Below are 27,475 nucleotides of genomic sequence, written 5' to 3'. Positions count from 1 at the left end.
AAAACTTCCACCCAATCCCTAAAATACTTTGTGGACAGATGTTTTTGCTTTAGGGAAAACTCGTTGCTATGCATATGCATAGTATGTTAAACGTAGACACTTTTAAAGATGTATCCTTAAAGGTTATTTGTAAGGACTCTTTAACGCACTAAAAAGAAATAAGGTTTAACTGAACCACCGTACGTCACCACGCGGCCAACCTGGGAATGCTGCTCAGACACCCAGGGGTCCATGTGATCCACCTGTGGGCCTGGGGTCACTAGGGGCCTCTGTCAGGAGGGAACTCAGCACCGAGGCCTGGCCCAGAAGGACACGCTCTGGGCTGAGAGTCACAGTGGCTGCGGGGGAGGAGAGAACATCAGGGAGGACGGGAATCGACTTGCTTTCTGCACATTTTAGATTTTCTGCACATTTTAGATCTCCCGTGTGTCAGCGGCGGGTGGGTGGTACCCACAGGTACCACGGGGACAGGGGTCAGCTGGGGAAGGGTGTGACCTCATGGGACAAACACAGCCCTGGGGGTGGAGGGAGGCAGGCTGGACTCTGGAGTGGACAGACGAGGCACACCGTGTGTTCCAGCTGCTGGGTGTGCCCTGGGCCCGCATGCCCGTCAGGGGCAGCAGCACTGTGGTCCCCGGCGTGACAGCCTGTCTGGGGCCTTTGTTGAGGAAGCCCTGCTGCGCGTGCAGGTCGCACGTGAGTTTCAGGGGGAACCCTCAGTAGAGGCCCAGCCCGTGACCCCGGCGCCGCTCCGGTGCCGAGCCGTCCCCCGGACACCCACCTGGCTCTCGAGCGGCATGTTGTACACCTCCGAGTCCAGCAGCATGGTGCAGGCGCTGAACGGCACCGCCTGGTTCGCGATGGTCCTCGCCGCCCGGCAGTGAACCCGCAGGATCTCCTGTTCGCAGGAGACGATCAGCTTTTCCTGGAGGAGAGGGGCTGGTGAGCTGAGCCCCACCCGGGCCGGGCGCCCTGGGCCCGCGGCTGCCCGCTTACCCGCTCGATGCTGTGCTGCAGGCGCAGCTTCCCGCGCACGGCCTCCTGCTGCTTGAATAGCTCCTTCAGGGGCTCCGCCAGGGAGGGAGGGGGCGCGATCTGCAGTCACAGGGGAGACGGGGTCAGCGGGGCCCGTGAAGACGCGGATGCGCTAGGTGATGCCTGTCCCCAAGAGTAGGTGAGTGAGCGCCTGTCCCCCCCCGCGTGGCTGGTCCTCCCAGAACCCCCGTCGGCAGAGATGGGGGAGGCGAGGGAAGCTAAGAACAGAGGGCATCTGCACCGCGGCCCTTGCGCGGCCAAGAGGGAACGGAGGAGGGGCGGGGTGTCCTGTTTACCGCGGGCTTCACGCACCCGGAGTAACCGTGAGGCCACACGAATAGGACAACTGGGCCTGCCCATCTTCCCAGGGTGTCAGCGAGGGAGAGGGCTCGCCCGGGCACTACCATCCTTGAACCCGGGAGAAGCCGCCGGTGCTTCCGACGAAACACACAGGAAACGTGTCACGTGTCACAACAGCACCAGATGGGCTGGAGCCTCTCATGGGGCCAGGAAGCACGGGACTGCCGAGGAGCCCCTCTCATGGGGCCAGGAAGCACGGGACTGCCGAGGAGCCCCTCCCTGGTGGCCGAGGCCAAGTAGGGTGCGGTGGCTCGTGTGGCCACGACCTCGGGCTGGAGGGGAGGAATAAATAGCCCACGGTACAGTGGCCGCTACAGACAAGACCCTCTGAGGGGCTGGACTCGAGGCCCAAGCTCAAGGTACATGCTGTCTTCCAACTTTTCGGTCCAAAACCTCAAAACCTGAGATGAAACCACCCAGCCGGGTCTCTTTGGCCGCACGTCCTGCCCATCACGCCCCCGGGGCCCAGGGCACCTTGCCTCTTGGGCGCCTGCGGTGGTCTCTGTGCAGGGGTCTTGTCTGGGGCTGTTGTGGGTGTGAGGTCACCTCCGTTTTGCCCTCCCCAGCTCCGGAGGGTGTGGGAATGAGGCCTGGGCCTGGCTGCGGGGTGACAGGCTGTGAACCAGAGCCCGCCGCTAGAGAGGGCTGAGCTCCAGGAGACACGCAAGCTGCTGTGGGGTGAACTTGGGTGGCGGGGGTCCAGGGGGAGGCAGGAGCACAGCTTTCTCTCTAGTTTGCTAATGTTCTACGGTGGCCACGGTGCTGTTTGTTTAAATTTCAGTTACTGAAACCAAACAGCAAACAAGTCTCACTGACCAGGGATCCCAGACCAGGTTCACCCTGAATCCAGTGCCTCGGGCTCCCCCCTCAGCTCTACGTCCTGCCTGGGAACAGGCAGCGCAGGCCGAGGTCTGACCGCAGGACCCACGCGTGTCAGTAGCCCCACGGAGGGGGCCCGTCCCATGCAGCACTGACAGCTGTTACGGGGGCTTCTCCCGGGCCCGAGAGACGGAACAAGCAGAAAGCTGGGCTTTTTTCCTCACGGGGGTGGGGTGGGCTGGTTAAAAAATGAGGCAAGTCCACCACACGGGTGTGGACGGGCAGCACCTGGGCGGCCCTGGCCACCACTGAGCACAGGTGGCTGCAGTCAGCTTTACTGGCCGCGAGGCCTGTGCCTGCTGCCGGGGGGCGGGCAGCAGCACGTGGAGGATGCGCTCTCCCCGCGTGGCTCCGCGTGGCAGGACCTGCCAACGGCCCGCATCTGGCCGTGAAAGGGGGGTGGGGTGTGCACGGCGGGGCTCGGACAGGTCACATCTGCACAGACGTGGGGCGAACCACCCAGTGGAGGGGGCACGCGAACAGACGGCCGAAAGGCGGGGCGTGGGCCTGACTGGGCAGGTGGGAAAGCCCGGAAACCCAAGGAAGGACCTGCTCTGAGGAGGCAGGAGAGGTGCCCTCAGGCCTCTGGGGGAAAAGGACTGGGCTCTGGCCTTGGGTTGGCACCGTGGGGCCGCTGGGGGCCAGGGATGGAGTCTGGGGAGCCCTCAGGCTGTTGAAGGGGGTGGAGGGGGCACTGAGCCAGAGAGGGGGCCAGGCGTGCCCCACGTGGGTGGAGCCTGGGTCAGCCGAGGTCCAAGCACACGGACTGGGTGGGAACCGACACGGGGCAGACGGGGAATGACAGGGAGGACAGCGCAGCGGGTCCCAGGTGCTGGGCCTGGGGGGCGCCCCCCCACCCCGGGCAGGCACTCACCACGGGGATGTGCAGCTTGCTGAGCGGCTTGCCGTCCAAGAGGTAGGAGCCGGTGTAAGTGACGTACTCGGCGTAGCACTGGGGCGCCTGCGGGCTGATGTAGCAGAGGATCTTGCGCTTCTCCTCAATCTTCTTCCGGATCTGCAGGTACTCAAAGTACGGGTTGGACCTGTCGCTGTGGTAAGGCTCGATGTCGTCCAGCTTGATGGCGTCCACGATGGCAGCCAGCGTCTGCTGGATCACCTCCCGCGTCTGACGTGTGGACGTGTGCATCTGCTGGGCCAGCTGCTGGCTGGAGCGCTGGAAGCGGCGTTTGCGCGGGTGCTGGGCCTGGGGGTCGTCATCCTCAGAGCCCCGGCCCTTGGCTCTGGGGGTGGGCGCGGCCGCAGGCTCCTTCTCGGTGGGTGGCGAGCTCTGCTTGTGCTGGTTGGCCAGCATTTGGGCCCGGGTCCTGGTCATGCGCTGGGGGATCTCCTCCACCTTGGGCGCCTTTGGGGCTTCGGCTGTCGGTTTGGGTTCCGGTTCTGGGGCGTCAGGCTGGACGCCGTCCGGAGGCCCCTCGAGCCCGGCACTGTCCTGGGGGCCGGCCCCATCTACCGCGCGGGCCTGGGCCGAGCCGTCCCCGGGGGCTTCGGGAGCACTGTGGGGCGTGGCCGAGGGGCCCTCGGCCTGCTCGTCCCCACTCCCCGGTGGATGCTGCTCTGAGGGGGCTGGTGTGGGCCCAGAGCCAGGGTCGGAGTCCTCGGGGGCCCTCCCCTCCGGCCCGGCCTCCACTGTGGCCTCGGGCAGCGCGACCGGCTTCAGCTCCTCTGGGGGCTCAGGCGCAGGCTCGGTTGTGAGCCGGGCGGCCACCTGGTCAGGAGGCAGCACCAGCTGTTCATCAGCAGCTGCCACAGAGACATCCCCGCCGCTCGGGAGCGCGGCGGCGTTGTCCAGAGGAACGAGAGGACTCTCCTCCACAGGCTCTGCTTCGACATCGGAAACATCCTTCGTCTGGAGAGGAAGCTCCGGCAGCGAGAAAGGTCCCAGGTCGAGGTCATCCTCGGTGGCGGGGAAGGCACCGGGCCAGGGCACCGGCTCCACCTGGCCGAGGGCAGACAGGTTGTGACCACTTTCCAGGAAGTTATTCTCCAGGGGACCCAGGGCCTCCACCTGAGCCACGGCCGTCACACACGCAGGCTCAGGGGGCGCGTCGGGGGGTGCCTCCGGAAGGGACTTGCAGTCACTGAAGAAGGACTCCAGCCTGGAGGGAGGGGCGAACGCGGCTGGGTCTTCTGAAGCAGAGACCGCGGCCGGGACCGCTTCCCCAGCCTCGTCCTTGACTTCCAGTCCCGGCTCGGGGACCGACAGAGGGTATGAGACGGGGGACACCGGGTAAGGGGGCTCTGGGTGGAGAGACTCGGCAGGGCAGAAATGTTTCGGGGACTCCGGGAATCTCTGTGGGGACTTCAGCAGGAGGTCCGACCCCACGGGCCAGCTGGCGGGGTTTTCGGGGGCACCCCCGATGAGGCCAGAGGGGAGGCCCTGCTCCACAGTGGCGGGGTGTGCCCAATCGACCGGCTCCTCTGTGATGACGGTGTTGAAAGGGCCCTCGTCCAGGGGCTCCAGGAAGCTGGGCTCCGGGGGGATGATGGCCGCGGTGGCCTGCTGGTCCTCCGTGGCATCCAGGGGAATGCCAAGGTCAGGGGGAAGGGCCCCCTCCATGGACGGGGCCAAGAGCTCGTCTCTGTGTGAAGGGGGGGACTTTGTCGGTAAGCCGGAGAAGGCGCCCTCTGGGGACGGGGTGATGTTGGCTGCGGCCGCAGGCGGGCAGTGCAAGGCGTCCGCTTTGGGGGAGGGGATGCCATAGTCCGGGGAGTAATACCCCGGAGACAGGCAGGCGAACTTCTCGGTGGGTGCTGGGGGCCCTGGGGCCTTGTCCTCCGGGTGCCGCCCCGGCGAGCTGTAGCTGGGCGCCGCAGGGACGCTCTGCTGTCTGAACAGCTTGTCCCCGAGTCCGAACTCTTCCTCAGGGGTCCTCCTGATGTCCACGGACACCGAGCGGTAAAGGTTCGTGCACAGCGGCCTCGTAGGTGTCTGGCCCGGGGTTTCTGAAATCCCGCCGGCGGCCACAGAGAACCTGTCAAAAAAGGAGGGCGAGCAGGCGCTGGCGGACGTGCTGGACACGGGCTGGGGGTCTGTGCAGTCGAACATGAGGTCGGGGTAGTCGTCGGCGCTGCAGGACGGGGTCCGGGGCGTGTGCATGGCCTCCTCGTAGCTGGGGCAGGACACCACCGAGGCAGGGGTGGGGACCCCGGTGGGCCGGCCGTGGTCCGGCCTGGGGGAAGCGGGCAAGACCTCTTTCATGTGGGGGCCTGCCAGCCAGTCTCGGGGGTCCACCGCGGGTCCCGGGTGGGGCTTGTTCTCGGCAGCAGGGGCGGCAGGGGCTGACTCCTTGAGCTTCCTGTCCTTCGGGGCAGGGTCCAGCCCCAGCGGCTTCTTCAGCGGGCCGTCCAGGCCCTTCTTCCTCCCGTCCTCGGCGGGCCTAGCCTTCTCCTTGAGCTTGGGGTCACCGGAGCGGTGGCGCAGCTTCTCCATCTGCTTCATCCTCTCCTTGTGCCGTTTGTGGCGCTCCTCGATCTCCAGGTCTTTCTGGGAGAGCATCCGCTCGAAGCTCGTCATCATCAGGTCCCCGTCGCCCAGGAGCTTCTCCCGGGGCCGGACGTCTTTCTTCCCTGGGTCCCTGACCGGGAGGAGCTTGTCATTCCCGTTGCTGAGCTTCACGGGGTCGCCCTTCTCTTTGTCCAGGTTCTCCTTGAGCTTCTCCTTCAGCTTGGCCTCGCCAAGCTTCCCGCCCTCGTCCTTAGGCCTGTCTCGGAAGCAGCCGGGAGGGTTGTCCTTGTCCCGGGCCGCGGGCTTGAGCTCCTCCCGGTGCTGCCGCGGGGGCCCGTCCCCGTGCCGGTCCCGGTGCCGCTCCTTCTCGTCCCGCCACCGCTCCCGGTGCTTCTCCCGCCGCCTCTTCTCCTTCAGGAGGCTCACGCTGCTAGAGCCATAAGGCCTCAGTTCCTTCTCTACCTTCTTGGGAGGTTCTCTTTCAGGATCATTTTTCTCCTTCTTTTCAGCAGAAAACAACTCGATGGTTTTCTCCAGCTCGTCCTCTGCGTCGGCCTTGAGGCTGTAGGAGAGGCCGTAAGCGTCGGCCTCCAGGACCTCCTTCTCGTACTGGCCGCTGTCCTTCCGGCCGCCCGCGTCCTTGCAGTCGTCGCTCTTCTCCTTCTTCTCGGGCTTGTCCTTCCTGACCCGCTCTCGGTCGTGGCTCTTCTTGGAGGAGGACGAGGCGTGCCGGTGCCGCTCCCTCTCCCGCGCCCGCTCCTCCAGGGGCTCCGGGAAGGGCACGTCCAGGAGGGCGCCGAGGCCCGGGTCGTGGCCGCGGTCGGGGAAGCCGTCCGACGACGCGTCGCTGGCCTTGTCGTTGGAGTCCTCGCGCACGTCCTGCAGCGCTGCCCCCTCCAGCCGCTCCAGCAGGCTCTTGTCCGCGTCGGCGCCCTTGCTCGCCTTCCGCTCGCGGTGCCTGCTCCTGGCCTTGTCCTCCGCGGGGGGCCTCCTCTCGCCCTTCTCGGGCGGCCTCTGCCGGCCCCTCCTGTCCGGGGGGGGGTCCGCCAGCGCGCGGTCCCTCCTGTCCTTCTTGTCCCTGGGCCTCTCCGCGGGCTTCTCTTTCCTGTCCTTCCCCCCGTCCGCGGCGCCCTTCTCCTTCTTCTTCTCTCGCATCTCTCGGTCCTTCTGCTTCTCCGCGTGCTGCCTGTCGGCCGAGTGCTTCCGGTGCCTGTCGGGGGGGTGCGGCTCCCGCCCGTCCTCCCTCTCGGGGGGGCCGTCCCCCCGCCCCTCGCCGGCCTCCCCGACTTTGAAGCCGCTCGCCGTGTAATCATCCTTTTCGTCTTCGCTTTCATCAGTGAATATATCTGCAATGTACCAGCTTTTCTCTTTACCTTTCTTTTCATCTTTTTTTTCAGAGACGTCCTCGGAGAGAATTCCGGGGAAACTCTTCTCCCGTTTGTCTTTGCCTTGGTCGAGAGATGCCTTTCTCTCTCTGTCTTTGCTATGCACGTCTTTATGCTTCTCCTTGGCGTCCTTTTTCTCTTTAAAACACTTATCAAATTCTCTGTCCTTCTGACATTTTTCAAGGATCAGTTTTTCGTTTCTGTCCTTGTCACTGGGCTTGTCTCTGTACTTCTCTAGCTTGAGCCTCTCCTTCTTCTCCTTCTCTCTCGCCGGGTGGTGCCTCTCCCAGGGCTCCAGGCTCTTCCCCAAGTCGCACTCGGGCCTGTCCTTGAAGACGCCCTCGCAGCCGCACTCCTTCAGGTCCTCCCTGTGCGCCTCCTCGGGCTTTGCACGGCCATCTCTCCGCTCCTTGGCGGCCTCAGGGGGCTCCTTCCTGTCCCGGCCGCCTTCCGCGCACTCCCGCCTCCTCTTGTCCTTCTCGCACAGGTAGCCGGGCACGGCCCTGTGCCTGTCGGCGGCGTGCTCCCTCCTCCGCTCTGAGCCCCGCTCCAGGCAGTCCCTGTCCTTCTTCCGAGAGAAGATGTCCTTGTCCGCGCGCTTCTCCCGGGCCTTGTTCTCGCGCCTCTTCTCCTTACTCTCCTCTTTCACCGTCTCCAGGATCAGCCTGGCCACAGACTCGCTCTTCAGGTCCCTATAGTCCGTCACGGGAGAGTCCCAGCTGTCCTCCCCTTTGAAATCGAAGGATGAATCTGACAAGTCAGAGAACCACCGATCCTGATCATCAGAAAGACTGAACTTAGTGTCCTCGCTCTCCAGGAACTGGCCTCTGTTACAACACTCGTCCAGAGCAGAGCCCTCCCTGTGCGCTTTTCTGAGCCTGTCTTTATCCTCTCTGAAGGTTTTCTCTTTAGAAATTTTATCCTCTTTAAAGTCATTCTTTTTCTCTAATTTTGAGGGCCTGTCTTTGGACTTCTTCTTCCTTTCCTCTTTGTAGAGCCTCAGCTTCTCCTCTTTCGGAGACTTTTCCTTCGGCAGTTTCTCCTTGTCGGCTTTGCTGGAACGGTCCTTCTCCTCCCGGAAGGCCCTGCCCCCGTCCTTGTTCAGGTCCCTGATTCTCTTGAGTGACTTGTCCTCTCTGGAGACTTTGATCATCTCGTCCTTAAAGAGCCACTCCTTCTCCTCCGACTTCATTTTGCCAAGTTTCTCCTCTTTCTTACAGTGGTCTCGCTCGTGCTTCAGGCCTTTCAGCTTGCTCTCAGCTGGCACGTCATCCAGGAGGATCGCCTTGTCTGCCCTCTGCTTGGAATCCTCGTACTCGTAGGTGAAGCTCTTCAGCTTCAGCTCCTGGCTGACGGAGCACAGCCCCTTCTCCTTGCTTTTGTGTTTATGTTTCGTCTTGTGTTTCTTGACGACTTTGCCCTCCTTGTCCAGCTTGGGGATGGCGCCGTCCCCGCCAGGATGGAAGGAGTTCTTCCTATCAGGCAGCGTGCCCTGCAGGCTGGCCCTCTTCCTGTGCTCCTGCCTCTTCCTGACCGGCTTCAGCGACTCCACGCTGGAGCCCTCGGAGGAGCCATCAGACTCGCTGCTCAGTCTCGTCCTCGTGGAGTCTGATAAGGAGCTGACCTCGGACCAGGCTGGAGAGGAGATGGTTTTCCAATTGTCTGTCCGCCAGTGCTTGGCGTGCGGGTCCGCGTGGCTGGGGTTATGCTTCTGGGGGGCGGAGCTGCCGTGGGACGAGGTGGAGGAGGCGGACAGGGAGCTGAACAGGGCAGGGTCCTTCAGCACCAGCGGGGACTCCTTGAGGCAGCCGGGGCTCCCCGCCGAGTCCCCGCCATCCTCGCCGCTCTCCGAAGACTCGCTCTCGGACTCGGAGGAGCAGAACTTGTCGCTCCTCTTCCCAAACCGCACTTCTTTGCCCTTGATTTCTTTCTTCCGCTTCTTTTTCACTTTATTTTTCTCCTTCTGCTGCTTGGAGTTGGAAGGCTCCCGTGTCTTGTTACCAGGCAGCAGCGTGTGAGCCGAGAGCCTCAGCTTCTCCCCGGTCCCCACGGCGACACCGACGTCCTCCTCGTCGTCGGACGTGTCCGACAAGATGCGATGCGACGCCTTCTTTGGTGCAATCGTGCTGTTTTTAGTGTAACTTTTCACTTCCATTTTGGGTATAGAAATGAAACTATTGGACTTGGCTTCCTTCCTGTAATCCTTCTTCAGCAAGTGCTTGTCGTCCACGGGAGGGACCCGGTCCTGCTCGTCGTCCTCGTCGAACTCGTACTCGTCCTTGACGGGGGTCACGGTTTTCTGGGGCTCCGCGTTCTTAGCCTTGTGCTTCAGGCCTTTCTCAAACTCGGAGTCCGTGTTATTGCCGTCGACGGAGCTGGAAGGTGCGAATGACGGGGCGTCGTCCTCCTCCTCGGAGCTCTCTGCGGGGACAGGGGGAGGAGGTCAGAGGTGCTTCAGGCAGGGGCTGCGGGTGCCTGGGGAGGGGAGGGCGGCCGCCGAACAAGCGTGTCACCTGGCTTAGTGCAGGTTGAGGCCGGCCCTGGGCAGAGGGGCTACAGAGACGTCTGCACAGACACGGGGCTGGAGGCCCTGCACGGAAGCCCCCCATCCCGGCTCGGCGGGGGGACTCCTCACAGTCCAGAAGCTCCCATCAGCAGCAGGTGTCTAAGCAGGCTGCCAGGAGAGCCCTGCCGACTGCGGTGACGCCACCTGCCCCGCCCGCGCCCCCGCAGCACTGACCGGCCGAGCTCTCCTCGCTGGACGTGTAGGTGCCCTTGCCCAGCAGCAGGTTCACCATGGTCGGGGAGCTGGCCACCTTCAGCGGCGTCTCGCCCTTCCTGTTGCTCTGCTGAGGGTTCCCTCCATACCGGAGCAGCAACTTCACCACCTGCGGAGCAGTGAGAGGCCCGTCAGGGACCCTGAGAAACACTGAGCAGCCACCGCACCGACGCCCAACTGTGGCCCCTTCGCAGGGCCTGAGCACGACCAGGCCAAGGGCTGGAGGCTGTTCGCGCTGCCTGCGAGGCCTCTCCCACCACAGACCCACCACTCCCACAGGCTGCTCCCCTTGCGCCACCAGGTTCCTGCAACTTGGGGGGAAGGCTTTTATGGGGGGTGGGGGAGGCGGGGGCGTGTTACACAGTAGAGAAAACAAAGACCAAGCTTGTGGAAGCAGGTGTATTGCATGTTTTTGTTTATTGCAGGAAAGTAAGATCACCTGTCTCTAATCTGTGCCCAGGACCCAGTGAACAAAAGGACAGCAGACCTCACTTTACTGCACTTCAGATGCCATGTTGTCTACAGACTGAAGGTCTGTGGCGACCCTGCACCCAGCAAGTCTACTGGCGCCATTTCCCCGACAGCATTTGCTCACTTGGTGTCTCTGTGTCACATTTTGGTAGTTCTCGCAGTATTTCAGACCCTCCACCAGCAAAAAGATCATGACTCCTGGAGCTTCAGGTGACAGTTACATTTTTTTAGCAATAATGTATTTCTTTTTTTTTTTTTTTTAAGGCCGCATGGCACGGCATGCAGGATCTTAGTTCTCTAACCCGGGATTGAACCCATGTCCCCTACAGTGGAGGTGTGGAGTCTTAACCACTGGACCGCCAGGGAAGTCCTGCAATAACGTTTTTTTTTTTTTTTTGCGGTACGCGGGCCTCCCACTACCGTGGCCTCTTCCACCGCGGAGCACAGGCTCCAGACGCGCAGGCCCAGCGGCCATGGCTCACGGGCCCAGAAGCACTAACCACCAGGGAAGTCCCTGCCTGCCCCGGTTGTTTTTAGCAAATCCCAGGTATTTCATAAAGTTTTTCAGCTACTTCTCTAAACGGCTCATAAGAAACAGTAACAACAAAAACCCCATAATGCCATCGTCTTCCCTAAAACGTTAACTGATTCCTGACGTCAGCTCTGTAATCAGCGCTCAGGGGTCCCAGGTGTCTCGGCATCCTGAGCTCAGAGCACCTCCCAATCTCTCCCTGCGCCGACGTGTCATTTTCACACTGGCCACACCGCCGGTTCCCTGACACCTGCCTACAGTGACCAGCGGGGCCGCCACGACAGACCACACACACTCAAACAGCTGCCATGTGTCCTCATCACGTGCGCCATCCCATCTCTGGCCAGGGGCCTCTTGGACAGTGTGGTGATGACCGCGGCCAGAGCCTCACCTACACGTGCGGCTCCTGCATTGGACCTATGGGGCCGTGCCCCAGCTGCTCGCGGCTCCTGGGCTGCGCACCCCATGTTGTCTACCCCCGTCCAGGCTGCCGGCTCTGGCAGCAGCACAGGGACGAGGACAGACACAGCTCCCCTTGCTCTGGGTATGACCACTCACCTCCTAAGGGCCGACCACACCTGAGTGGCCAGAGCAGGGCCCTGACACACAAGCCACAGCTGGCACGAGAGGCCATCCAGGTGCTGACCCAGGATGAGAAAGCTGGGCTGGGGGGGAGGCGGGGCCTCTCAAAAGATTCACTTCCTGGTCCCCCCGCAAACAGGAAGGACAGAGAAACAGGTGGCTACGGACCACCGCACAGCCTAATGGCAGGCCTGCCGTGGGGTCTGTGGGGAGGCGCCCACCTTGTAGTGCCCATTGTTGGCGGCGTCGTGCAAGGGCGTGTCGTCATCCAGGCCCTTGGTGTTCACCTCAGCGCCGGCGGCCAGCAGCTGCTTCGCGACATCGTAGTAGCCCCGGTTACAGGCCTCGTGCAGCGCAGTCCAGCCTGGAAACAGCACGTACGTGATTTAACCCTCAGGAAGGTCACTCCCGCCTCTGGGTGGCACTCAGGAAGCGCTAAGGACAGGACAGAGGCCTGGTGGGCACCCAGCCTAGAAATGCCGAGTGGTCTTTACTTGGGCGCCTCTGGGTTGCTTGTGACCTCTAGCGGTTAACCCTACAGACTAAGAATCTGCGAGGGTGACGCGGCCCACCGAGCTGACAAGGATACAGGATCAATGAACACAGGGGGTCACAAGGGGCAGCCTCAGCCCAAGTCACCTGTCAACACACAGGGAGGGTGTGCCCTGTCTGCAGACAGGGAAGCAGGCAGAGCGTGGCCGCGGGTCTGGAAGGGCCTCCGTGAGCGTGCGCTGAGGCCTCTCGGGGAGCAGCTGCACACGTCGGCAGGCACACAGAGCTGCCCCGTGGACAGATCCCAGGGCTTTGGAAAAATGCAACTTAGGAAAATTGCTTTAAAAAAAAAAAAAAAGGTGCTAAACTAGGTTGGGGTCCAACACCCAGGGCCGTGGGAAACCCTAGGACTCCACACGGGAGGGCCTGCCGGTCTCTCAGGGCACAGCTCTGGACACACACATGTAAGAGGCCCGCCCCGCGGCCCGCCCTCCGAGCTCACCTGCGAAGTCCTTGACGTTGACGTCCGCCCCCTCGCTGATGAGCTCCTTGATACGCCGGGCGTCCCCCCGGATGGCCGCCCGGTGTAGGCGGGTCTCTCCACGCTCATTTCTCTTGTTCACTTTATCTTTGGTTTTTGAGGCAGAATTGGGCGTCCCCTTCTGACACACTGTTGACTGGGAGGGGTGCTTTGGTGTCGTGTCCACTGCAGGCCGAGGAGCGGATGGGCAGAGGTTACTGGGAGGGACCCGTGGGGCTGGGCCACCGTCCCAAAGGAGGGCCTCCCAGGCCCCGGGCCCACCCGCGCCAGGGCTCACCCGGGCTGTTGGCGGACTCCTCGGCCGTCATCTGCATGAGGAGAGCCACCTGCTGGCGCTCCGAGAGCGGGTAGCCGGCGCGGATCCCGGGCAGCCCCATGCCGAACAGCAGCCCGGCCTTGCGGGTGACAGGCTCCTTCTTAACCCTCTTCCGCTCAGGACCCTGCTTCTCTGTGAGGCGTGGAGGAGAGAGGGGAGACTTCATGCCACGGAGCCCTCCGACTCCGGAGCCTCACCTGGCAGCACGGGGGCCCCCGCCTCACAGCCTGCGGGGGAGGGGAGGGACAGCTGGCCGCACGCACGCCGCCCGTCGTCACCTCTTCCGGCAGTAGCTGTGCTGGGGACACGATTCCGACACCTTGTCACCAGCCACTGAAGCCAAGCCTGGCCCCCACCGACCATCCACTGCTCCACGTGCCTCCCCAGACCGTGCCCTGCACGCCAGGCGGCGGGACGGACGCCCCCGAGGCCCGGCTCACACAGGACGGGCCTCGGTCTAGCAACTCCGAGTGTCTGTGATCCAGGTCCTCCTCCCCACCCCGCCTCCAAAGAGTTCAGATGTAAAATGCAAACACAGCTTAGAGACCCGCGGAGAGGTCAAGGCTGACTGGGCGGTACTGTACCTTTCTTCTTGCTTCTAGGAGCCTCCATCTCATGCCATGGCGCTTCGAGGAGCGAACCAGCCTTGCAGTACCACGGCGTGGACTGAGCTGGAGGCATCTAAAGGCATCAACACAGAGCACTAACGAGATACGGGGCCGGCCCGGCGCCCCTCAGCCTCCGCACGACCGGCGTACTGTGCTCCTCCGGCCCCTCACCTAACACCCTGCCGGCCTCAGGCAGAAACGCTGCGCCGTTCCTTTCACAGGGGCAGGGGGGACGGAGAGGAAAGACACCCCGACTCCACGATCAGGAGCCAAAAGCTCACTGTGCTCCACACTCACCCTCCTGCTCACAGGAACGGGGGCTCCGTCGAGCCTCAGACCCCTCCCCGGCTGCCCTGTGTGTCCTGGGGAGCCCGGGGATGGGGGGGGCCTAGGTCACGGGTGCGGACCACGGGGAGGGCAGCTGGGTCGCCACGGGGCCCGGGGCTCCGAGGGGCCCTCCGTGTCCCGGCGCTGGGGCGGCCTCTCCACTCCCACAGCTACACCCCTGGGCTGCTCCCACCTCGGGCCCCACAAGTGCGTCACGCTGTCCATTTTCTTACAAAGCGTTTTCTGTAAACTGTTATTTCCTTAAAAAGTACCTTAAACTGCCTTTTTAAAAACTAAAGTTGTGATCTGCTGACAATGGTGACCTGTGCATCTTAGGTGATAACCCCCAAGCACCACAGGCCACCCCGCCAGCAACAACTGGTTTTTAACCTACGCGCAAGGCACAGGCCCAAGCAAGGAGGAAATTCAGGAAGGACGCTCCTCAGGGGTGACGAAGGACCCTGCTCGTCTTCGCCCCCGCCCCCAATTCCCCCACGACCCGGCAAGAGCAGTGAGGAAATGGCGGCACATGGCCCCAGCTCTTCGAGGAGGCCTCTGCACAGGGCACAGCCGGCACCCAGCAGCTTCAAGGAGCCCCGAGAAACGAAGCCACGCTGGGGCAGCGGCCGGACCTGGGCAGGGGCCTGTCTCAGAAGCTCTCCCACAGCTGAGCGCCATGTGGACGGGTCTGGGTGTCGGGGCAGGGGGAGGCCATGTGGCCCTGCCTGCAGGCCCTGCTCTGCCCAACCTCCTGGGAAGTGCAGCCTGGCCTCCGACAATTGGGGTGTCTGGCCTCCCAGGGGCTCCCCACTCACCCCTGCCCAGGGGCGGTGGAGACACAAAGCCCCCAGAAGACGGAAGAAGAACCTCAGCGAAGCGCATGACCCCACGGCCTCCCACCGGGCTGTGGGTGGCATCTGCTGAGTACACTGGGTCACCTCACGGGTGGAAGCAAGCAGACCAGCCCCCCTCTCCGCGGTGCATGGGTCTTCAGGACAGACGCTCCCGTGATTTAAGATGCCGGAGGAACCCGGCAGAGGGCCACAGCCACCTCTGTCTTCAAGTGACCATGCAGGAAGTGGACGCCCAGGGCCAGGGAGGTGCCTCGAGGGTGTTGGCTGCGCTGCTGTTGAGTGGCAGCGAAGAGGCAACTTCTACCCAGAGACTCTGATGCCAGCGGCAGAGCTGGGCCCTGTGGCACTGGCCTGTGGTCTCAGGAAGGGGCTGGGAGAGCTGTAAGGCTCAGGCAACCCCAGCACGAGTCCACACCTGCCCAGGGGCCCTGCTCACACCATACGTGGAGGAGAACAGACTAACCCTCTGGTCTCCCCAGGCTTAACCCAGGAAAAAACCCCAAATGTAATCCCATCTCCTGAGACGCCAACTGCTCGGTGGTGGAGTGTACTTTTCTACAGGTGCCGTGGCTGCCGGGATCTGGAGAGCCCACGTCTGGCCGGGCTGGGAGTCATGGGTGGAGTGGGTGCCCATGAAACCCTGGCCACAGAGGAGCGGAGGCCAGGGTGCTGGTGCTGCAGAAGGGCCCTCCTGCCTAGCCACTGTGTCCTGTCGGCAAAGGCCAACACAGGGGTCAACCCAGGTGAGACCTGCAGAACCTCCTTCTTGCCCTGCCCTGAGGTGGGCAACGGCCCCACCGGCTAGCGCAGGGATGGGGACACGGCAGAGGAGGTGCCCGGGCAACGGCCCAGCTCCCTCCGTGCTCTGCGAAGGTTCTGTTACTCACTTCCAACTGGAAGAACAGAAGTTACACGAAGCCCAGGCGGCATGTGTCAAGTTGTAGACTAGAAAACTGGCAGGTCTGTGTGAGTGGCGAGTGAGGCCAAACGGTGCTGTGGAGGCGCAGGGGCTGGAGCACACCCTGCCCCCTCGTTGCCCGGGGACGCCAGCCATGCCGTCTTCCCAGGGTAATGGGGGGAAGGCAGTCTCATGAGCCTGGACAGTCCCCTCACCATGAGGAAAGCAAAGTACAGCCGTGTGACTCGGCCTGTATGTCCACGGCGCCTTGATTCTCGTGCTTGGTCACCTCGCTGGTCCTCTGTGAAATCGGGGCCACGTTTATCATCTCTTCCTGGGGCACGGTCACCCAGCTAGCAGATGCAAGGGTCCCCAGCCCCCAGGCCATCCCTGGGTTTCCCCCTAAATGCCGTTCCTGTCGCCCCGGGAACACGCCTCTGCTCTCCTCCCACAGCCCCCGTGGCCTCTGCTGGGGCTGGGCCTGCGGTGGGTGCAGCCCTGAGGGCCTCTGTTTCAGGACCCAGCATCCAGAGTCCGCATCCAGTGGAGAACTTCCCCGAGTCATGGAGAATCCTGGCAGCAAAGACACAGAATGAGCTTCTGGGAGAAGGTCTCCTCTGGCTTCCGGGACGTGGTCTGCAGACACCCTCCCGGCCGCCTTCTGTGATCCCTTGGGCGGTCCCGTGGTTCCACACGACGCTCTGCGTGGAGCCTGCACCCTGCACAGACACCGGCGGCCCCGTGTGCTCCTCCTGGACCCCGGTCGGCAACTCTCCTGCTTCCTCCTGTGCCTCAGCCAAGGCGGCGTCTTTAGGTTTAGCAGCTTCCAGCTCGCTCATCCCGCCTGGTGGACCCGGTAAGCGCTAGAACCCGGCCCCTGAATGCTTCGTTTCAGCAGTCATTTCTGCTGCCTTATGCTCTGTTTTACGTTGTGAAAACCCTGCCCAATCTTCTGGACGCTGTTCTGTGTCCGCTCGGATGTCTCCCTCCCGCCGCGGCCATCTCTGGGTCCAATCCTCGTCTCCGCTCTGGGGCCTAGGAAGGCGCACAGAGGCCCAGGGAGGGCCAGCCCCACGGGGGCAGGACGGCGTGAGCCTGGGGAGCCCTCTCGGCCCCGAGGCTGGAGGACGGCATCTTCCAGCCGGAGGTGTCGGCGGGCACGGCTGCCCTCAGCCCGTCCACTGCCACCAGAAGCCCCGTGGCTGACAGCCAGGGCATAATACCACGTTGCCGACAGTGGGAAATGTATGACTCTCCTCAGATGTCAGCATCGTCAGGGCTCCGCCCTGTGGCGGGGACAGGGCGGAGGAGGTCCTTGGTCTCCCATGAAGTTGCAGGGCTCGGCCCACGGCAGGCTGATGGGAGGTGGGTGGTCAGCACTGGGACCTGCTGTCCCAAGCGCGTCCCGTCCCTTGGCCTCAGAGCACACCTTCCACACCACACAGGGCCTGCCCTCCACGATCAGTCACAAACACAGGCTTCTGACCAAGAAGCCGGCCCAGGCACAGTGCACGTGTCACAGATACCCCGTCAGGTGACGGGCTGCACGGGGTCCTCCCCGCATTACACTCCGACCCTCCAAGCACCACTGGACCCACATGGGCACCATCATTCAGGCTGTGGTGACAACCGGCTTCACATCCGGTTTCCTGCTCTGTTTCTCCTCCTTTTCCTTTTTAAAAAAATTTCCAGCGTTGATCATTTAAAGAAAGAGCGGTCTGTGTGGCCTTCAGCAAGTCCCTGGCCTGAGAGGGACAGGCTGGACCCTGCCCCCGCCGTGTCACTCCCCCTGCAGTGGCTGCTCCAGCTCCAGGTAAGGGCGACCACAGAGCCGTCCCACAGGTGACCGTGATCAGGAGGCCAGAATCTACGGAGGTGAGGTTGGCATAAAGGGCCTGGACAACAGGGGTTCCCAACCACTGACCCCAACTTTCACTACAGCAGTAAATCATAATCCAGACCGCCAGCAACGCACGAACAGCACCATTCATCCCGCTGGTCCCAGCCTGCCTGGGGGCCTCCGACCACCCCTCGAGCTCCCCACACCCACACCCGGGAGTTCATCTGGTGGAGCAGCCACCCTGACCCAGACCAGAGAAGTGGGCCCAGCCATGGCCTCCCGACTTGGCCTGGGATGGAGGTGGCCAGCGTCCTACACCGGTCCTGCCCGCTCTGGGGTCCCGAGAGCTCCAGGGTCACAGTGTGGGTGGCATGTGCCCTCCCAACCAGCGACTCACAGTGTGTCACGCCTGGCAGGCGGCCAAGCCCCTGCATAGTCACCCACGTGGCCTCCAGCACTTGGCAGGGGGTGTGCTCAGAGCCCAGCGCCAGTGAATCCCTGCACACAGGGCAGCCTTGAGCAGGAGTCCCGACAGGCCCTGCCCACCAGGGAAGCTGCGTGCCCACCGCCTCCGTCCCCAACTCCCAGCCCTAGACGGGTGAGCTGCTCACATATCCTCACTGCAGAGTCAGCACAAAGCAGAAGCAAAGAAATGTTGGGAGCTGAGAACAGGCCCCTCTCTGAAGGGCCCTGGGGCCCCAGGTGGGAGGCGGGAGGGCTGCTGTCAGACTGAGCAAGAAGCCTGCAGGGCTTCATCCACACGGACCTCGGCAGTAGGTGTGTGTACATTTACGTTGCGGGGAAATTAAGCACATCAGAAGCAGACAGCAGAGTATAATTTGAAGCAGGTCCTGGTCCCACCAAGACTGGCACCGGGCAGGAGGGCCCCCTCTCCCTGCCCACAGGCGCCCGCCCGCTGGTGGCCTGAGCTCCAGGGAGGACGCCCCAGCCCTGACTAAGCGCTGCGGGCCTCCTGGGGACCAGGAAACAGGAGGATGCTCCTAGGGAGCCCAGGGGTCTCTGGGGGATGCTCACCAGCCTCCCCCTCTCAGGGAGCACAGCCGGAGAAACTACTGGCCACTTGCAACCGTCGTGTGAGCGCCAGGCTGCATCTGCCCAGCAGGGGGCGCTGGAGGGACACGGCAGGAGCCAGCAGGCAGGGAGGGAGGGGACGTGGGAACACAGGGACCTTCAGCCTCCCTAGCTCGGCGCTCACCTGAGTTGGCACTTCTGTACAAGAGCCTCCCCATCTGCCCTGGGGCGGGCGGGCAGGCGGCACCTGGTGGAAGCGTGGCCTCTCAGAGGAAGAGCTTCACTCCGCCCAGCCAGGCGGCCGCTCACCAGGAAGGGCAGGGAGGGGTCAGTGACCAGGGCTGCAGGCGAGGTGCCCAGTCCTGGCCCGAAGGATGAGACGCTCCCAGTTACTGGAGACCGGTTCTGCCACATGACCAAAGCAGATGTGCAAGAAGGCTGCACGGTCGGCCCCTGAACCCCGGGGGCGGGGGGGCGTGGGCAGGACACGGTCGCCCCGTCGAAGGCCCCCCTCCTCCCACACTGTGCGCTACTGCAAACACCGGCACATAAACGGAGCCACACAGCTCACACCCGTGCTGTTCAAGGTCAATGGTACAGTAAAACCGGCCCCCGAGGGATAAACAATAAACAGGAAGAGGACAAATGCTGTACTTTCCATGTATTCAGACTCTGTCCCTGCCTGGAAAATCCCACTTGCAAAACATTCTTCAGTTTCCCACCTGCCTGGAGCCTCGTGCTGAGATGCCAACTGTCCCCCAGGCCTGCTGGAGGCCGCCTTCACGGCCAGCACACCGCAGACACGCCCGAAGACGCCCCGCCCGCCTGTGCTCAGGCAGCAGTCCTCCCAGGAGCGGGCAGGAACATCCCAGAGGAGGACACTGACCTGCAGACCCCCAGCATCCAGGAAGCCCGCAACCAAACAGCGATGCCACACCCTCCAGTACCAGAACTGGCTCGGGCACCCAAGCCTGAGCTTGGCCTGTCTCTTCTGCACCCAGAGCCCGAGGCACAGGGTCCCTGGGAGGACTCCCACCTCCTCTGCCCTCCTCCCTGGCCCACCCCCTCCCCTTGCGAAGGACCCTGTGGAGGTTGAGCCGCCTGCCCCGGACCCCAGCCATATCCCAGCCGGCACCACCAACCCCGCCAACCTGCTTCACCAGCCTGCAACTACCCCAGGTCTCTGCTCAGTGGGTGCGGGCCCGGGGCGCACCCGCCTGGGGGGCGCCCCGTGCAGGAGGCGTTGTGAGTGAAGACGTTCATTCCAGGCTGTTCCCCCTGCCATCTCTCCCAATTCTCTCACATTTATCTCATTCCTGTACCTGCCATTTTCCTGAGACCTGACACACACCCTCACGTGCAGCGAAGCCCCCCGCCCTCCGCCCGATCCTAGCAGGACCGCTGCTCCTTCCCCCGTGGCTGCATCCTGGGGGACCCAGGCCCCCTCGCTGCTCTGCGGGTCCACCCCACACCTGCCCCTGGCTTTAGGGGGTCTGCAGTCAGGTGACCGGCAGGCGGGGAAGGCCCAGGACACCAGGACCAAGAGGAGGAGGGTAAGCCGGCTGGCAAAGGGGCCGGGTTCTTGCCTGGACCCAGCATGTGTCCCTGCAGGCAGCTCAGGTGGAACCCACGTGCAAGTGCGCACACCACGCGGTGGTGACCGGCACACCGCAGTGCACGCGCAGGGGGACTGCACGCCTCCTGCTCGTTCTCACAGCTCCCTTTGGCCTCTGTTTCAAACAACCGAGTTTAATTTATGTGCTTCTGTAGCCCTGAGGGGACACTTGTTTATCCTCCATGTAAAGTTCTCCAGAGGCTCTCCGTGAAGGAGAGGAGCCCGTGGTCACACGCACGGGAGGCCCCTGGGCGGCTGGGCTGGGGGAACACGGCTGCTCTGCACACTTGTGGGAATTCTCTGCCCGGGAATCTTCCCTGGCGGCTCTGAGTCACCCGGCCCGGGTCTGCGCGGCAGGCCTGGGGTGCGGGGCGGGGCGGGTACCTGTGTCCGAGTCCTTCTGCTCTCCATTGGCGCCCACGGTGAACGGCAGCTTCCGCTTGGTCGCTCGCTCTCTCACCTCCTTCCCGCCATCGCTGCGCTCCAGCTTTGGGGTCTTGGTTAGAGAAACTTTATCTTTATCCTGGAAAAGAGAGGGACGCTTTCAGACGTTGGCCCCAAGTTAGACTCTCGAAGTCCTCAGGTCTACCAGGACTTCACGTGCCAGGAAAGCAAGTCTCTTATTTGCGCAGTGGACACCCCTCCTGCCCACCAGCTCAGAGGCACCCACGGCCCTGCCACCTCGCTGCCTCCTGCCTCGTGTTCCCAGAGAGGGACTCAGTAACGGGGAAAACGCACCTTCAGAGGGGCCCGCTGACAGACGGAGCCCGCCCTCCACTGGAAACTCTCCCCATGACCGTGAACGAAGGGGCCCGGCCTCGCACCGAACGGGAGAGTATGTCTGCCCTGAGACGCCGGCTCCCCTCCAGCGTGTCGTCCCTCACCTGCCCTGTGCCTGAGCCACCTCTGGCCACCACAGGCCTGTGACACTGCGGGGCCATCTTTGGGACGGATCCTGCAGCCGCAGCAGCCCCGGAGCAGAGCCCAGTGCGGGCAGCCCGGCCCAGAGCAGGAGCTGGCTGGAGGGCGGCCGGGTGTGGCCATCGCTCCCGGCCCTGCTGACCTGTAAGGACCCAGGAGCCTGAACTCCAGCCTCAACCTGGGAGGTCTGGCCGGGCGTCTGCCTCGCCTGCCACCGTCTGCAGAACCGGGGGAAGCGCCACCTTTGGGGGGTGGGGGGCTCGGGATGTGACACGCCCCACCCAGAAAGGGCACCACGCAGAGCCCTGAGGGTGGGGTGGGGGCGCTCAGCGGAGCCTCAGGCTAACCAGCGCCCCGGCTCCTCTGCCCGCAGCGCACCGCACGGGCCAGCTAATTTGCGTTGCTGACATGGAGGACGGCACTGCTACCACCAGGCGGCCCCTTCTCCAGAGGCAGGCTTTCTTTCTGGAATCCACCCCAGGGAGGCGGAGGCAAACACACGGCCCTCACAGCAGCCCTCACGGCACTGGGGCGTCGGGTGCTCCTGGGAGGGGACGCCCAACCCTGAGTGGCGCGAGTCCTGTCTCCCGGGGCCCTGAGAGTCTTCCGCTTGACTGCCACGCTGTGCCCTCCAGTCTCAGCAGGCAACGAGACACCCTTGGGTGACCAGGGGGACCCCGCCACAACACACCGCCAGCTCCGAGGGCACCTGGAGCGCGAAGAGGGACCAGCAGGCAGAGCCCGAGCCTCGGCCGAGCCGGTGCCAGGGGCACCAGGACACAGGCCCGCTTGTCACCACCTGCATGCACCTCCCCCACCCCGCCGCCCCTGCCAGGAGAACAGCACCCACCAGTGAAAGCCCCAATCTGTAAGAAGCAACTTGCCACCAAAAAAACTCCTGGCCCAGTTGGTTAATCTGATTGACAGACACAGAAAAAGATAACACAAATCACAGTAACAACGTATTCAGAAATGCAAAAAATAAAAAATCAACGTAATTCACCACACTAAGGAAATAAAGGACGGGGACTTCCCTGGTGGTCCAGTGGCTAAGACTCCACGCTCCCAATGCAGGGGGCCCAGGTTCGATGCTTGGTCAGGGAACTAGATCCCACGTGCCGCAACTAAGAGTTCGCATGCCGCAACTAAAGATCCTGCATGCTGCAACTAAGAGCCGGCACAGCCAAATAAATAAATACTTTTAAAATGCTTTTTTAAAAAAAAAGGATGGAAAATTATGATCATCTCCACAGCTGCAGGAAAGGCCTGAGGTCCTGAGACCAACTCCCGGCACACTGGGGAGGGACGTCCCCACCGACACAGGTTTGGTGCAGAAGACAGGGTGCTGCCCCTGAGGGGGGTTCAAGGCATGAATGCCTATACTCACCACATCTACTGAAAAACTAAACCTTTTTTTTAACGAGCAGAAGATCTGAACACGCACTTGTCAGAAGAAAATATCCATACAGCCAGTTAACGTTTGGAAAGGTTGGTTCAGCGTTGGGAAAACGCAAACTAAAACCAGGAGGCAGGGCTTCCCTGGTGGCGCAGTGGTTGAGAATCCGCCTGCCGATGCAGGGGACATGGGTTCGGGCCCCAGTCTGGGAAGATCCCACATGCCGTGGAGCGGCTAGGCCCGTGAGCCATGGCCGCTGAGCCTGCGCGTCCGGAGCCTGTGCTCCACAACGGGAGAGGCCACAACAGTGAGAGGCCCGCGTACTGCAAAAAAAAAAAAAAAACCAGGAGGCAACACCAGTACTCCTACAAGAATGGCTGACTGGACCGGCAGAGCCGTGGGCCTCGGATGCTGCTTGGGGCCACTCAGAGCTTCTAACAAAGTCTGGGGAGTGAGTGACGTGCCACACAAACTCACAGTTTTGTTCCTAACAGTAAAAGAAAGAAAGAGCAACCGCCCATCAGAAGGCAAATGGGTGCATCCACTCCAGTGCAGCCGTAGACGGAACATTCCACAGCTGTGGGAAGGTGCCGGTGGGCTGCGCCCCACCGCAACAGCACGCCTCAGGGGGGCGGTCTCCTCCACGGTCAGACCGGGCCAGCCCCGCCCCCCTCTTCTTCCTGAGGGATAACAAGGAGTATTCATCTTACGATGCTGTGATTTTACACAGGAAAAAAAATCCAGAGGAATTTACAATTAAACTCTTCAAATTAGTAAGTGCATGAGAGGCTCAATCACACAGAAAGTGATTGGTTTCTATATACTATAAACCATTAGGAAATCATGCTGAAATATGACATATTAATATCAAAAGACATTAAATACATAGGAATGAATCTTACAAAAGGTGTTCAAGCCCTCTACATGGACAACTACAAACATTACTGAGGAAACAGAAATTAGACTGATAAAGATGGAGGCCCACTTACGGGACACTGTTCAATAGTTAGCACAGCAAATCTCCCCAAACTCATCTTTACGTTCAAAGCAATCCAAGCAAAACCCAGCAGGCCTTTCGTGGAGATCAACCAGCTTTTTCCAAAATGTACATGGAAACGCAAAGGGTCAAAAGTAGCAAGGACAATTCTGAAGAACAATGAAGATGGGCAAATTAAACTGCCAGGTATCAAGATTGTACAATTATAGAGTCACAACAGGTGGTCCTGGACCCAAGGGCCAAAGGTTCAGAGCAAAGAGCGGAAGCTGAGCCCCACCTGACTGGTGACAAGGGCTCCAATACAACCCAGCAGGAAAGGACAGTCTTCCCAGTGACGATGACCATGTGGACATCCACAGGGAAGAATAAACCCTAACCCTCCCTTACAGCACAAAACAAAAAATGAGTCCAGCTGGATCACAGATGGAGAGCTTGTAGAGGACGGTACAGGAGACCAGTAGACGACAGAAAAAAGCAAATTAAACTGACGTCACCAAGTGTGAGCACGGGTGGGTCCACCTGACCCAGGGGTAGGGGTGCAGAACTGTGCAGTCACTTTGACGAACTATTAAACCCTATCTGCTGCCTCCATAGAAAACCCCCAATGTATGTATGTTCACACCACACCTGGACTGGAAAGAACCCAGGTATGTGTCAGCACAGGAATCGGCAGAGAAGCTGCCTGAGCGTCCATCCGATGGACACCACACAGCCACAGAGGAAGAGCCTCCTTCCAACAGCAAGGGCCTGTCCATCGGAAGGAAGCAGAGGTCCCCGCCATGAGTCCGCATCCCCTGTGGGTGGGGGCAGGGTGTTACCGCGGGGGCTGCTTGCGGGGGAGGGGGGTGTCCCGAGAACCTGGTCTGGATCATCGTGATCCCAGGTTCTAGAAAGGAAATGTGCATTTCTACTTCACTAAAAGTGCTCACAGAAAGCTTTTAACCCTCAGCCAGAGAGAGCAGGGCAGACATGGCTGAGCCTCCCTCACTAGTACCCAGGCACCGTCACAGGGACCACCGTACACACTCCACAGTGTGTTTATTTCCTCAATGCTAAAAGGATATCTAGACGTCAAGTTCAACCTCTATCACTTCAACATCCGTGTCAGACCCTGGCACACCCTGACAACTGCCGGGGCGGGGAAACAGGTGCAGCCTGCGGCCCAGCAACCAGTGTCCCCCACGGATGCTCCGTCAGCTCCCACACACACGTACAGAGAGAGGAAGGCTGGCTCTTAACCCGCACCCCACACACCTGCCCAGGACCCACCTCGACTATGATTAACTGAGTCTTATCTGTAAACGACCAAGGACGACAGAAGCCAGGAGGAACGAGGACTCCATCACCACCAAAAACAGCACAGACAGGCTGATCCGACTGTCCCACCTTCGTTTGCTAAAAAGATGATCCTTTCCCAATGGAGCAGCCTCAGCGTCTTGTAGACAAGCAGCTGAGCACACACGTGGGTGCCTGTGGGGACCCTGCTCCCCAGGACAGGTGTGCACCTGTCCCCACCGCCCCGCAGCTTCACAGCCAAGGCTGAGGGCCTCCGACTCCCTCCTGCCTTTTCAAGGTGGCTGTGGTTGTGCCAGGTCCTCTGAATTTCCATACACACTGGAAGCAGCTTATCAGTTCCTCCCCGAAAGCCCTCAGGGCCTGGACCCGCATCTGACGGCTCTGTGAGACTGGCTTGGGGAGCGCTGGTGTCTGAACACTACGGAGCCGCCCACGGCCCGTGAGCCCTGCCCCTCTCCAGCGGCTCGGATCTGCCTGAATTCCCCACAGCAAAGTCCTGCAGGTTTCAGGGTGCACATCTGTCATCAAATTAATCCCTGAAGAGTCTGCAGCTTTGATGCCACTCTACCACACATGTGTTTTTTAAACTTCCACGCCCGACCACTGGCTAACAGCGCTCAGAAAAGGCACTCTGCACGCTGCTCCGGCCACAGCCTCGCTCCGCAGGCCTCGCGCCCCGCGGCTTCCGTGCACACCTCCTGGGCCTCCTGCACAGACGGCCCTGTCGTCTGGGGGAACGCAGCTGCCCTCCCCGCCCCAGTCAGGGCGCTCCTCTCTCTCAAGGCCTGACCTGTCCCTCCCCTGCAAAACCTGCGTGGACACCCGTCGTGTCACACAGCCATGCCCAGGGAGCGCCCAGGGTGGGCAGCACTGCCCTGTGGAGGGGAGGGGGTCGCAGCGGGTGGCGCGTGCTTCAGCCGGCGTCCCACAGAGAGTGGGGCGGGGTGCGGGGCTGGCTCCTCGGCCAGGCACAGCTTGCTCCTTGGGCCTTTTTCTCCATCTCCCTCTCTGCAATCCCCAGCGTCACCGGGACCACAGGAGTCCACCTGGGACGGCAATACCCCAACCCCTTCGCTGCCACCAGAAGGCTTGTCTGGAGCCCCAAGAGGAGCCGGGGCTCCCAGGGGCTTTCGATCCATGGACCCCTGCCACCCTTCCTGTGAATTCAGCATCTGGACACGGCCTCCTGCTCTCTCCTCGGTGGATTCCTCTGGGATTCCGGGAACTAGCGCTCCCAGAGTTTCCCAGCCCTGGGAGGAGCAGGGAGCCCAGGGCCTCTTCCCAGACCTGCTCGTAAAACCACAGCACAAGGCAGCAACGAGCCACATCCAGCTTCCACACTGAGGGCTTCTCTGAACCTCCTCCTCCTGGATCAAGCGGGACCGGGCACGGGCCACAGCACCCCACGCAGAGCACGGGCAAGGCCACCCTTGCAGGTGGGCCCTCCCTCAGGAAGCCTGTGAGTCTGTAACTCCTGCAGACCAGCCTGGGGGTCCCTCTAAGAACAGTCTGGAGGGAACACTGGGTGTCACAGCTTGTGGAGCACGCAGCACACACCCCTGAGCCCAGGGCACCGGCACATTAACAGGACACAATGATGCAGATTTACAACCCATTTTCCTATTCACATTGGCAACAAGCAAACGGGGAGTACAATTACCCAGCAGCGTTTCAAGTCAGGACCACTCGCACGGCTCCCGTCAGATTCGGTCTACCAGCAACCATATGGCAGGAACCCATGGTCCTGAGGGACAGACCGTGGGGCCGAACTGGGGTTCTCTCAGACAGCAATTTCTGTCCACGGACCTAGTGGTTAAAGCTCCACTTTGGCCCCCAAATAACAAACATCCTTAAAAAAAGCCAGACATGTCCTCCACTGGACAGCCACCTAGACCACAGCAGTTCCTCCACTGCCACCCGAAGAGGGTCTCCCGGCACAGACATCGCCCACTGCAGAGGGACAAGCGACAATGACACCCCCAGCCCTCCCCCGGGCCCGGACGAGGCCCACGCGGAGTGGTGGGGGAGGACGAGCTCACCTTTTTCCCGGGCTGCTTCTCCACCATGTCGCTGCTCAGGGAACGCTCTTCCTGCTGTGGGGTTCTAGAACACCCACCCTTGGGCATCGTTTCCTTCTCACCAGGCCTTCATTCACGCCGCCATCGCTTCATCGTCAACCGTCTGCTTCAAAACAGAGGACACGGGGTTAAGGTCTGGTGACCCCACATGAAACCCAGGGGCCACCAGTCGGCGATGCACGATGCATGGACGTAGCAGCCTTCCGAAGGGGCCGCTCCTGATGCGCCGGCCCGGCAGGCAGCCCCGGCAGCGGCCCGTCTACCCTCCACAATGGAGAACAGCGGAACCCTGGGGTGCACGCGGGGCCCTGCTCCGGGGGTCGGGCGCCAAAAAGGCCCGGCGGCAGCCCCCCCCGCCCAGCACAGGGTGGTGGTCACACCTCGAGGGCCAGGGGTCACGCCCACCACCCACTCGGCCACCTGCCGTGACCTGCGCAACGGCCCCCTGGCCCCACCCCCAACAAGAGGTCAGGATGAGGGCTCCTCTGTCACTCAGAAAGCACCCAGCACCCCCAACTCCCCAACTCCCGCAAGTAAAATGTCCAGAAGGTAGGCAAGTGACACCGCTGGGGAACGCCCGGAGGAGGTCAGGCAGCTTTGGCGCCCAGTCCTGCACGTGGCCTGAGGCCTCGGCCCCTGCAGTTCCCAGGACACACGCCGTGGTTATCATGTTTTCTGTATTTTATGATGTTTTGGCATCTTCAGTTTGCTTTCTGGGGACAGACTGCCTTCCCACCAGGGCCAGCCCTTTCTTGGCAATGGCTAAGAGCCCCCC

General features: G+C 62.0%; 1 protein-coding gene across 1 annotated transcript in view; it reads right to left on the bottom strand.

Annotated features, from left to right (window-relative positions):
• ANKRD11 (ankyrin repeat domain containing 11) overlaps nucleotides 1-26,792 on the bottom strand; it is a 29,925-nt gene extending 3,133 nt beyond the window's left edge. Inside the window, exons 1-9 of the mRNA XM_079723088.1 lie at nucleotides 26,662-26,792; nucleotides 20,397-20,535; nucleotides 12,800-12,970; nucleotides 12,484-12,687; nucleotides 11,711-11,853; nucleotides 9,866-10,013; nucleotides 3,149-9,546; nucleotides 997-1,095; nucleotides 782-925 (exon numbers count right to left, since the gene is read on the bottom strand). Of these exons, the coding sequence (XP_079579214.1) occupies nucleotides 782-925; nucleotides 997-1,095; nucleotides 3,149-9,546; nucleotides 9,866-10,013; nucleotides 11,711-11,853; nucleotides 12,484-12,687; nucleotides 12,800-12,970; nucleotides 20,397-20,535; nucleotides 26,662-26,748 (7,533 nt within the window). The 5' untranslated portion in view covers nucleotides 26,749-26,792. The remainder of the gene's footprint in view (nucleotides 1-781; nucleotides 926-996; nucleotides 1,096-3,148; nucleotides 9,547-9,865; nucleotides 10,014-11,710; nucleotides 11,854-12,483; nucleotides 12,688-12,799; nucleotides 12,971-20,396; nucleotides 20,536-26,661) is intronic.
• Nucleotides 26,793-27,475: the final 683 nt, after the last annotated feature.

This window comes from Hyperoodon ampullatus, assembly GCF_949752795.1.
Source record: "Hyperoodon ampullatus genome assembly, chromosome: 18".
NCBI classification, from domain to species: domain Eukaryota; kingdom Metazoa; phylum Chordata; class Mammalia; order Artiodactyla; family Ziphiidae; genus Hyperoodon; species Hyperoodon ampullatus.
Note: the sequence above shows the minus strand (reverse complement) of the source record. Positions and strands in the feature narration are given on the sequence as shown.